The sequence below is a fragment of the Otolemur garnettii genome, unplaced genomic scaffold (genome assembly GCF_000181295.1).
Source record: "Otolemur garnettii isolate 467f Iridium unplaced genomic scaffold, OtoGar3 scaffold00174, whole genome shotgun sequence".
NCBI lineage: Eukaryota > Metazoa > Chordata > Mammalia > Primates > Galagidae > Otolemur > Otolemur garnettii.
The window spans coordinates 1,138,857-1,150,412 of record NW_003852569.1 but is presented as its reverse complement, the minus strand read 5'-3'; the positions used below and the strand labels follow the sequence as shown (position 1 = coordinate 1,150,412).

The window sequence follows — 11,556 nt, the reverse complement described above, 5'->3', positions numbered from 1 at the left end:
GAGGCAGGAGACTCGCTTAAGCCCAGGAGTTGGAGGTTGCTGTGAGTTCCGCACACTACACAGGGGGACAGCTTGAGGCTCTGACTCAAAAAAAAAAAAAAAAAAAAAGACTAATAATTATTTTTGAAAGACGTCAAAGCATAATAGGTATATTTTTTTTACTGTTTTTTTTATCAACATAAATGTGTCGTGGAAGTTTAACTATAGGTTCGAGTGTGCTATGAGGTAAAAAAGGTTGAAAGACACTGTTGTAAAGAGTACAAGTCGGCTCGGCGCCAGTGGCTCAAGTGGCTAAGGCGCCAGCCACATACACCTCAGGTGGCGGGTTCGAATCTAGCCCGGGCCCACCAAACAACGATGGCTGCAACCGAAAAAAAAAATAGCCAGGCGTTGTGGCGGGCGCCTGTGGTCTCAGCAACTTGGGAGGCAGAGGCAGGAGACTCGCTTGAGCCCAGGAGTTGGAGGTTGCTGTGAGCTGTGATACCACAGCACTCTACCCGGGGACAGCTTGAGGCTCTGTCTCAAAAAAAAAAAAAAAGAGTGCAAGTCACTGGCGGCACCTGTGGCTCAAAGGAGTATAGCACTAGCCCCATATACTAAGGTGGCAGGTTCAAACCCAGCCCAGGCCAAAAACAAGCAAAAAAATACAAATCACAAGGCCTGGCCTCTGTCCTTTTTACCCACTCTGTGAACTTGGCAAATGACTAGTCTTGTGAAGTCTTTGTTTCTTCATGTGTGAAATGGGGGCATAATATTGCTGTTTCAGAGGGTTGTTGTAAAGAGAGATAATAATTGTAAATACGCTTCATGATCCGTAAAACTCTATGTTATATAAGATATTTTCAGCTCGCCTGGCACTGCTGTGGGCGTTTGTGGTCTGTGTGCTGTACTGCAGGGCCAACAACCATCTGAAGTCCACTTTCAGCTTTGTTTATTGCATTCCCCACGTGGGAGAATTCATAGATGAACTTGCTTAGAACTTTGTGCTCAGAATATCTGTCCCACCACACGTGAGCCCCTGTGGACCTGGCAGTGTGCCTTTCATCTCCATGTCCAGCCCTGGCGGGTATCTGCTTCTGTGGAAATGGCTATTGAATGAATGACAAGCTCCACCTGGCTGTAGCACGGGTCTTTTGTGAAGTGGGTGACATCCTAGGTTTGTGCCATTTAGATGCTTTGCTCTTTGCCTTCCATCTGAGTTGAAGGAAAATCAGGAATGAAAGAGTCTTTGTCAGAAATCCTGTGGTTTATTGACTCCCAAGATGGGTATGTCTCAGGTTAATCTGCTTAGAAAGCTAGGACCTGAGGCACTAGCTATAGCCTATAGCCTGCTTTACCTCCTACCCTGTGCTTTTATGTTTTCCAGAGAAATGTTTTTGAAAAGACCAGACAATATCCTGGAATTTGCTGCAGGTGAGTAAAGGCAATCCATTTTAGGTACTGACAAAGCCCCTGGAAGGTGCAATGTTGTGAATTTAGACTTGGGCAAATCTGGTATTCTCCCTGCTGAGTCTGGGTACTCCTTCACCTGTTGTCCCCCAGGGGAGCTTTTCTCAGGAGGGTCTTTCCTCCCCTGTCATTTCCTCAAAATAAGGACAGATAAGAAATGAGGCAAAATGTCCTCTCAGTGAGGATTAAGAATTTTGAGATTCCCAAAGGCTCCAACTGGCTGCTTTTCACTGGGAATCTCAAAGCAGGGTTGTCAACATTGCCTGCACATTTGAATCATCTGGGGAGCTTTTAAAAAATACCAGTGCTGGCTCGGTGCCTGTGGCACAATCGGCTAAGGCGCCAGCCACATACACCTAAGGTGGCGGGTTCGAATCCCCAGCCCAGGCCTGTCAAACAACAATGATGGCTGCAACCAAAAAAACGGCCGGCACTGTGGCGGGCACCTGTGGTCCCAGCTACTTGGGAGGCTGAGGCAGGAGACTCGCTTGAGCCCAGGAGTTGGAGGTTGCTGTGAGCTGTGAGGCCATAGCACTCTACCCAGGGGGATAGCTTGAGGCTCTGTCTCAAAAAAAAAAAAAAACAAAAAAAAACCAGTGCTCAGGCCCCACCTCCAGAGATTTTTATTTAATTAGCCTGGGGTGGGGGTCCAGCATCCATAGTTTTATTCTTTCTTTTTCTCTTTTTTAGAGATAGAGTCTCACTTTATCACCCTCAGTAGAGTGCTATGCCATTACAGCTCACAGCAACCTCCAACTCCTGGGCTTAGGTGATTCTCTTGCCTCAGCCTCCCAAATAGCGGGGATTACAGGCACCTGCCACAGCGCCCAGCTGTTTTTTGGTTGTAGTTGTCATTGTTGTTTGACAGGCCCAGTCTGGAATTGAATCTGCCAGCTCTGGTGTATGTGGCTGGCGCCTTAGTCGTTTGAGCTACGGGTGCAGAGTCAATAGTTTTTTGTTTTTGTTTTTGTTTTGCAGTTTTTGGCTGAGGCTGGGTTCTAACCCGCCACCTACCTCTGGAGCCCTGAGCTGATAGTTTTAAAGGCTCCCACCCTCCGTGATTCTAATGGACTAGCTGTCTAAGATAGCTTAAGGTCAATGGTATTTAGAGGGAGTGGGCAGAGTCATATGATTTCCTGGGTCCTGTTAGGTCTGTGAGTTGGGAGTTGGTTGTGTCCTTAAGCCTCAGACCATTTCTGACTGATTCTAAGTATGCCTTTGCTACCATAGCAGATGCTGCCCTGATTCACATTATGCTGGGTGTATAAAAACCTTCATCTGTCGTCATCCTGCGAGAGCCTAGCTCTCCTCTGAGAGAGTATTCTCAGAGCAGGCATGATATCTCAGACAGGAGCTGGCAAACCAAGTTGAGACAAGAATAAATACTTGGCATTTATTTGGACCCAAGGTTAGGCTGAGAGCAGAAAACCCCTAGAATTCCTGAGCCCTCTGATGGCTCCTGTGCATCAGCAGAGCAGAGGAATAAGCCACACAGTGTAGAGGAAGAGGGAGCATCCTGGGTGAGCCCTGCTTGGGGATGTGTGAGCTGGCAGACGTGGAACTGCCCCTTGGGGGCAGTGACCTGGGGATTTGCTGTGACATCTCATATTACCATATTGCTTTGCAAATTGGGGCCATCTATAACAGTCCTGCTAGGACCAACCCCTCCTGGCTTTCAGCAGAATAAGCTTTCTCCTCCCAGAGTCTTTACATCGTGTAGATGATTTCTTCTTTTTGATTTTTATCCCAGACTATTTCACGGATCCAAGACTTCCCAACAAGATTCATATGCAGCTAATTAAAGACAAGAAAGTGGCTTAATTAGCAAAATCATGATGCTCAGCTGTTGGGAGAGACCAGCCTGAATCCAACCTCGGGGTGGGTGTTAACCTCACTTACAGACAGAGGCTTTTTCACTCTTGTGAAAATAAGCACTAGCTTACTGGTCTAGGGTGTGAAAGAACTCAGTAGAGAAACTGAAGAGAAGTTTAATGCATATGTTTAGTTTCTGCGACACTGTCTGGGGGTATTAGGGACTGTGAAGAGAGGCCCAGGGTTGGTCTAGCTCGTCAGTAGCAGGAATCTTTTTTTTTTTTTGAGGCTTGAGAGCCTCAAGCTGTCCCCCTGGGTAGAGTGCTATGACATCACAGCTCACAACAACCTCCAACTCCTGGGCTCAAGCCAGTCTCCTGCCTCAGCCTCCCAAGTAGCTGGGACCACAGGCACCCACCACAATGCCTGGCTATTTTTTTGGTTGCAGCCATCGTTGTTGTTTGGCGGGCCCAGGCTGGATTCGAACCCGCCACCTTAGGTGTATGTGGCTGGAGCCTTAGCCACTTGAGCCACAGGCACCGAGCCAGTAGCAGGAATCTTAACCTAGTGAAATAGATGAAGAGAATGGAAATGAGAGTAGAGTAGTTCAAGGTGAAAAGCTGTCGGGGAAGTGGGGGTGGTGTCAGTGTCTCGAGGTGGTGGGGTTCCCTTTGCTTCTGGAAGGCATGGGAGCAGTTTCTTCCTCAAATTTTGGAATGGGTGCCTTCCTGCTCATCTTAGAGCCAGGCTGTGATGTTAAGGCCATCATGAGTTTTTTCAGGCAGAATGATTACTGAAATTATTTTGAAAGCTGGGTTTTTTGTTTTTGTTTTTTGTTTTTTGATGGGAAGAAGGAAAAAGCCCTAGTCCTAATTCAGTGAAACCATTTCTGTTTTGCAGCGTCACCTGGAAGCACCAGCCCCTTGTTGCCATCAGGGTGGGTTTCCCAGCTGCCCTGGGCTCTGTCTGCTGTTGTAAAGGCTTTTAAAGAGACTCGTTAAAAACAGACTTTCTGCTCTCTCTGCTTTATTTCACTCAGAAGGAGGAAGACCTCCTTCATGGGAAGGCTACTCTGATGTGCTGGGCAGCAGCCCTGTTTCCCTCTCAGTGGCAGCCAAGGGCCTCTGGATCAGTGGGCTGTTCCCTCTAGCCACTCACTCCCAAGGCCCAGACTGGTGCAAAGAACCAGTGGTGACTGTGAGAGGACCACAGCTGGTTTTGGTGGCACAGAAACAAGTGAGTCCATGCTTCAGCTGGGATTTGCTTTTCTTCCTTACCTCCTGGGTTACTATACAGGTTATAAGGTGATGATTAACTTTTATTTCCGTAAGAGGAATTGGGCCGGAAGGACATCAAGAGAACATGAGATTAGAAAGCCCATTCAGAGTCATGAATATTGTGAAACAGGATCCTAACAGGTGACAGGGAAGGTTATGGGGGTCGTGCTTGAGGAATTCTAGGAAGAATCTGTCTATTCATTTGACTTTCAAGTAAGAGGCAAGGGAGTGGACCAGGTAGCTCATGATGCCCTTTCCAGGCCTGGGAGGCTTGGGTCTCTCATGTTACATCCTACCTTTCTGGCTGCCACAATCCACTGGCTCCACTTGTAGAAAGAACCTCTCATTTGTCCACATCACCATGGCAACAGAAGCATAGACCAAAGCAGGGGTTATATTTTTATTTCCCTTGTCTCTGCCTGCCTTATTCTCAGCTGGTATCACCTGTGGTAGTAGAAAGAGCAGCAAAACAGGGCATTTAAAGAACTATTAAAAGTACACATAGGGTGGTGCCTGTGGCTCAAAAGAGTAGGGCGCCAGCCCCATATGCTGGAGGTGGCAGGTTCAAACCCAGCCCCGGCCAAAAACTGCAAAAAAAAAAAAAAAAAAAAAGTACACATAAGCTATGGAACCCGAGGAGTTATTTTAGGTGTTCAGAATCACACTTCAGCAGCTATGGTACTGACAACAAGATATCCTTCTTTAGAATATCCAAATGATGCCTTCAGCAAAAATGCACATCTACTCAGGACCTCTCCTAGGAAGTGTTCTGTCAGACACTGTCAGAATTTCCTGGGAGAAGAGACCTGCGACAATACATGTGGGGGCAAGCTAAATGGTTTTCAAGTTGCCTGAGTGTATGACTCAGTACTGGGAGGATACAATGGCTCCGTCTTGAGGGGGTTCCTGGTAGAAATAAATTCATTTCTAGGCTGAGTGCAGTGGCTCACACTGTAATCTTTTTATTTTTTTTTGTAATTTTTATTTTATTTATTTATTTTTTGCAGTTTTTGGGCAGGGCTGGGTTTAAACCCGCCACCTCCAGCATATGGGGCCAGTGCCCTACTCCTTTGAGCTACAGGCGCCGCCCCACACCTGTAATCTTAAGCACTCTGGGAAGTAGAGGTGGGTGGATCACTTGAGCTCAGGAGTTAGAAATGACCAACCTAAGCAAGAGCAAGACCCCCATCTCTACTAAAAACAGAATAAATAGCCAGGCATTGTGGCAGGTGCCTGTAGTCCCAGCTACTTGGGAGCTGAGGCAGGGGGATCTCTTGAGCCCAAGAGTTTGAGGTTGCTGTGAGCTATGATGCCACGGCATTGTAGCCTGGTCAACAGAATGAGACTGTCTCAAAAAAAAAAAAAATTCATTTATTATTTTTTTTTAGAGAGAGTTTCACTATGTCGCCCTTGGTAGAGTGCTATGACATAACAGCTCACAGAAACCTCCAACTCTTGGGCTCAAGCGATTCTCTTGCTTCAGCCTCTCGAGTATGCCCCTGGCTTTATTATTATTATTATTATTATTTTTTAGCAGGCCCAGGCTGGGTTCGAACCCACCAGCCTTGGTGCATGTGGCTGGTGTCCTACCCACTGTGCTATGGGTGCTGCCCAATTCATTTATTTTAAAATAACATTTAAAATGCATTTTAAAGCCTTCCTGAATAAAACTTTAATGCAAGTTCATGATGTTTTTGTGAGTTTGTGTGAGATGCTATGCTGGATCCTGGGAGCAAAAGGGCCTGCCATACAGTTGTTTATGATCTATATCTCACCTATCAGACTGAGAGCTCCATGAGGCAGTGACCAAACCTCAACATCTAACTCTCTCTGCTGACCTCCTGGTCTCTAGCAGCGTCTGGCAAATAGTGAGCGCTCAGTAAGCATCCATGGAGAAAGTGCGTGCCTGATGTAGTGTGCTATCATATCACGTAAGGGGCCACGCTGGCAATTAGATGCCTACAATGGAAGCAGGTACATGGTATCAGAGGGGATAGAAGAAAAAGCCCTGGGTTTGTCTGGGAGAGTGAGGGAAGCCTCACAGAAATTGGCTTGTGATGAACAAGGAAAGGTTTGCCAGGCAGCCCTGGGAAGAGGTGTGGGCCCCTCAGGCGTCCTGCTTGTCAACATTGTTCTTACTACTTTCTTCCTTGCTAACAGAACAGTGGGTTTGCTGAGGGCAACAGTGGGCTCAGATTGAATTTCATCTAGGCCGGCCATACTGGTGACATTCCCTGATTTCCTAGCCTGCCTTGTAGCTAAGGGAGTCATGTGTCCATGAGCTACAGATAACACAAAAAAGTTGGGAGGGGCTAGAGTGAGCTGCTGTCACCCTGCCCTTTCTTTTCTTTCTTTCTTTATTTTTTGGACAGAGCCTCAAGTGTTACCTGGGTAGAGTGCTCTGGCATCAGAGCTCACAGCAACCTCCAACTCCTGAGCTCCAGCGATTCTCCTGCCTCCACCTCCCAAGTAGCTGGGATTACAGGTGCCCGCCAGAATGCCTGGCTATTTTTTGGTTGCAGCTGTCATCCAATGCCCAGGCTAGATTTCAACCTGCCAGGTCATATTTATGTGGCTGGCTCCTTAGCCGCTTGAGCCACAGGCGCCGAGTCCAAATGGGGGCTCACATACACCTAAGGTGGTGGGTTCGAATCCTCAGCCCGGGCCCACCAAACAACAATGATGGCTGCAACCAAAAAATGGCTGGGCGTTGTGGCAGGCGCCTGTGGTCCCAGCTACTTGGGAGGTTGAGGCAGGAGACTCGCTTGAGCCCAGAAGTTGGAGGTTGCTGTGAGCTGTGATGCCATGGCACTCTGCCCAGGGGGATAGCTTGAGGCTCTGTCTCAAAAAAAAAGGCTCAGCGCCTGTGGCGCCAGCCACATACACCTAAGGTGGCAGGTTCGAATTCTCAGCCTGGGCACACCAAACAACAATGATGGCTGCAACCAAAAAATGGCTGGGCGTTGTGGCGGGCGCCTAAGGTCCCAGCTACTTGGGAGGCTGAGGCAGGAGACTCGCTTGAGCCCAGGAGTTGGAGTGAGCAGTGAGGCCATAGCACTCTACCCAGGGGAACAGCTTGAGGCTCTGTCTCAAAAAAAAAAAATATCTTGAATTTTGGACTTGCTCGCTCTTTCTGATTTAGACCTGAATGCTGTGTCTAAAGATTAGCAGCCATAAAGTGGGCATGAAAGCCTGTCCTCTAAAGCCCCAGAGCAGGAAGCCTGGAAGTCCCTGGGACCCTGCTGACATCTTTGAGGACTTAAGCAGCATAGCCATCACTTACCTTAGGATATATATATATATATATATTTTTTGGCTGGGCTGGGTTCGAACCTGCCACCTCCAGCATATGGGGCCAGTGCCCTACCCTTTTGAGCCACAGGCGCTGCCCACCTTAGGACATTTTGAGAAGTGAGAATGGTAGATCTCTTTCATCTTGAAATCAGAGTTTAAATCCCAATGTACTACTTACTAGATGAGTTCCTTGAGCATTAGGTTTCCCATCTATAAAACAAGAATTGGGATACACACCTTGCAGGGTTTGGATTAGAGGCACCTAGGCTGTGTCCACTAGGGGTGTGGCTCCTGGGAAGTGTGTAAAGTGCAGAGGTGGGAGTAGTGAAAGAGGATGCTGGATAAGAAAGCAGACAATCTCTGTGTTCCACAAAGGGTACAGTGTATGAGACAGTATGGAAGACAGGTCAGGGGAAACTAAGACTACAAGTTGGAAGACCTGTAGGGAGATGACCTTTGTCCGAGACACCATGTCGCTTACCACTCTCAGTCACTCCTCACCCGGTCTCTGCTAACTGTCCTGTTTACTCTGTCCATCTTTATTCTGCCAGCTGTAGCCTGTTGCCTCATAGTTGCAGACCTCCTGCATTCCCAGGTGTCATTTCATTCCAGGTAGGAGCCAGGCAGAGAGCTACACTGGTGACTCTCTTCTTTATCAGGAATGAAAAGCTTTCTTGGAAGTCTTCCCTACCTGTGTCTCTCAGGCCTGACCAGGGTCATGTGGGCTACTCAAGCTCAACAGGATCAGGAAAAAGGGTAGAAGTGATGGGAAATTGCTTTGGGGTCAGCCCCAAAGCGGCGTCTGTCCTTGCTCCCTGATTTCATTCTCCATGTAGCTAGTGAGCTTTTGAGAAACTGAAATCAAGAGGATGTCACTCTCCCGCCTCAAGCCTTTCCATGGTCTCCTGTGGACACAGAATTCAAACAACTCTCCTAGAACGCAAGGCTGTCAGAGACTCTACCTCTTGGACGCTGGCTATTCTTTCCTTCACTAGGCTCCAGCCACACAGATTTTTTTTCTGTGCCTCCAGCATGCCAAGGTAGTTCCCACTACAGGGCCTTTGAATTCTGCCCAATTTCTCTTCCCTGCATCTTCATACATCTAGTGGTCCAAGTTGGGATGCTGGGCTGAAAGAAAGAGAAAAGCCGACTGTAAGTGGCTTGAAGCCCCAAGGCTCACCTTTCTCCCATAGCATGTTTGGAGGCAGTGGTGCTGGCACTGGGCAGGGCCTGCACCTGTGTTTCCTTTACTGCTCTCAGACTCAGAGGAAGAGCAGGCGGACCCGAAAGGGGTGCTACCAGGATACCTATCTTTCTTTGCATAAAAGGGAAAACTTCCTCAGAATACTCCTTTCTTCCCCAGCTGACTTTCACCAACATCTCTTTGACTAGAGCTGTGTACATGCCCCCTCTTTAAGAAAGGCTCAGGTGGCTGGGGCACCAGCCAGATACACCGGAGCTGGCAGATTCAAATCCAGCCTGAGCTGCCAAACAACAATGACAACTACAACCAAAAAACAGCTGGGTGCTGTGGCGGGTGCCTGTAGTCCCAGCTACTTGGGAGGCTGAGGCAACAGAATCACTTGAGCCCAGAAGTTGGAGGTTGCTGTGAGCTATGACACCATAGCACTCTACCCAAGGTGACAGCTTGAGACTCTCTCTCAAAAAAAAAAAAGAAAAGAAAAAGGCTCAGGAGTGGCACATTTAGGCAGCCAGCAGTGCTTCAGATAGCTTCTGGTCACTGTTTCAGAGAGTACTTCCCTAAGTGACCCGATGCAAGCAGCCTCCCCCAAGCATATTTCAATATTTAATAAAAAATGCTCTTCCCATTTTCTCACCTCACCCTGTTTTGTTTTGTTTGAGACAGAGTCTCTCACTATGTTGCCCTTGGTACAGTGCTGTGGCATCACAGCTCATAGCAACCTCCAACTCTTGGGCTTTTTTTTTTTTTTTTGGTAGAGACACAGTCTCACTTTGTTGCCCTTGGTAGAGTGCTGTGGAGTCACACAGCTCACAGCAACCTCCAACTCCTGGGCTTAAGCAATTCTCTTGCCTCAGCCTCCTGAGTAGCTGGGACTACAGGCGCCTGCCACAGTGCCCGGCTATTTTTTGGTTGCAGTTCAGCTGGGGCCGGGTCTGAACCCACCACCCTTGGTACATGGGGCCCATGCCCCACCCCAACTATTGGGCTTAAGTGATTCTCTTGCCTCAGGCTTCCAAGTAACTGGGACTACAGGTGCCCGCCACGCCTGGCTACTTTTTTGCTGTAGTTGTTTAGTTGGCCCAGGTTGGGTTCAAACCCACCACTCTTGGTGTATGTGGCTGGCACTGTAACCACTGTGCTATGTATGGGTGCCGAGCCACCTTGCCCCGTTTTGTTTTCTTCACAGCACCTATCTCTGTCTGATATTTTATTTATTTTGTTGTTACTGTCTGTGGCCCCAAGAACACGAACTCCAGCAAGAACAAGCCTTTCATGCCTCTATGGCCAGCGCCCATGGCAAGGTCTGGGGCTGAGCTGCACAGCCTGCATGTGCAGAGTGATGGCTTAGGTCAGCAGCTGGAAGCCTGGATTATAGGATGAGGTTTTGATCTGTGCAGGGACATGACAACATCAGAAGAATTCTAGATTTAAGTTAGGAAGGGGAATGGACAGGACTTGTGATTTGAGTGGGGTGGAGTTGTAATGGAAAGCAGAGATTCTACAATGGCTTCCGAGTTTTTTGCATGGGCGAGGTGAGGGATGTTGGAATCATCGACTAATACAGAGGGGAAGCAGGTAGGGACAGGGCAAGTGGGGAGATGAATTTAGACCAAAAGGTTTCCAGTGAATTTGGGTCATGGGTAATATTGATATGCATAGCTTCAGTGGGGTGGGGAGGAATCCAACCACAGTGAGCTGGCATTCCTTGTGCGATAAGGTGAAATGGATGCTGCTCCCTATGGAGACCGTTTTCTAGGAGCACAGCTGTGAGAGGAAGAGGAAGAAGGGCCACTGCTGGAAGAGGAAGCAGGGTCAAAGGTGGTCTCTTATAATGAGAGATGCTTGAGTATCCACTGATCTGACATTTTCATCTTGTCTGATCTATTTTACTTTTAGGCTAAAAAGTTAGGAGCTGCTTGGAATTGCTGCTTAGATTGGATCTCATATCCAGAGAGCAAGACCTGAGGTGACAGGGGGCTACAGGCAGGCCCAGCTTTGTTGCCTGGTGTCCTATAGCAACCTGGTCCTCACAGCTGGAGCAGGGGCTCTCACATAGGCCTGCAGTAAGGGTCTCCTCAGTTTGGCTGTGTCTGGAGAGCAGGCCACTCTGAGCCTAGCTGGTCCAGCCTCTGCTGCCCTCTCCAGGGCATGGCTGCAGAATTGGCATGCAACTTCAGTGGAGACAGGCCTAGGAGTGGGAAAATTGTAATGAATTTACAGATCCCTGGAATAAAATTCCTTCAGAAGTTACACAGTCCAGGGTCCTAGCTCTGGGCAGTGCTGTTTCAATGAATACCTTGGGTGTTTCTTTTCTTTGACACAGGTCTCACTTCGGTGCCTGGATAGAGTGCTGTGGTGTCACAGCTCACAACAACCTGAAACTTTTGGGCTCAAGTGATTTTCTTGCCTCAGTTTCTCGAGTAGCTGGGACTACAGGCACCTACCACAATGCCTGGCTTTTTTAGAGAAGAAAATCTCACTTTTTTTTTTTTTTTTTGAGACAGAGTCTCAAGCTATCCC

General features: G+C 48.1%; 2 protein-coding genes across 4 annotated transcripts in view; one reads left to right on the top strand and one right to left on the bottom strand.

The window, feature by feature from the left end:
• RIIAD1 (regulatory subunit of type II PKA R-subunit (RIIa) domain containing 1) overlaps positions 1-4,279 on the top strand; it is a 9,252-nt gene extending 4,973 nt beyond the window's left edge. Inside the window, exons 3-5 of the mRNA XM_012811735.2 lie at positions 1,367-1,413; positions 3,200-3,327; positions 4,162-4,279. Coding sequence (XP_012667189.1) covers positions 1,367-1,413; positions 3,200-3,270 — 118 coding nt within the window. The 3' untranslated portion in view covers positions 3,271-3,327; positions 4,162-4,279. The remainder of the gene's footprint in view (positions 1-1,366; positions 1,414-3,199; positions 3,328-4,161) is intronic.
• The window catches only part of MRPL9 (mitochondrial ribosomal protein L9), a 34,082-nt gene that overhangs the window by 9,866 nt on the left and 12,660 nt on the right, over positions 1-11,556 (bottom strand). The window contains exon 7 of one of the 3 annotated variants that reach the window (XM_023519419.1): positions 4,835-4,982. In XM_023519419.1, the coding sequence (XP_023375187.1) occupies positions 4,835-4,982 (148 nt within the window). Of the gene's footprint in view, positions 1-4,300; positions 4,983-8,221; positions 8,961-11,556 lie in introns of those variants that run through there. The other 2 variants (XM_023519420.1, XM_023519422.1) reach the window with 2 other exon arrangements.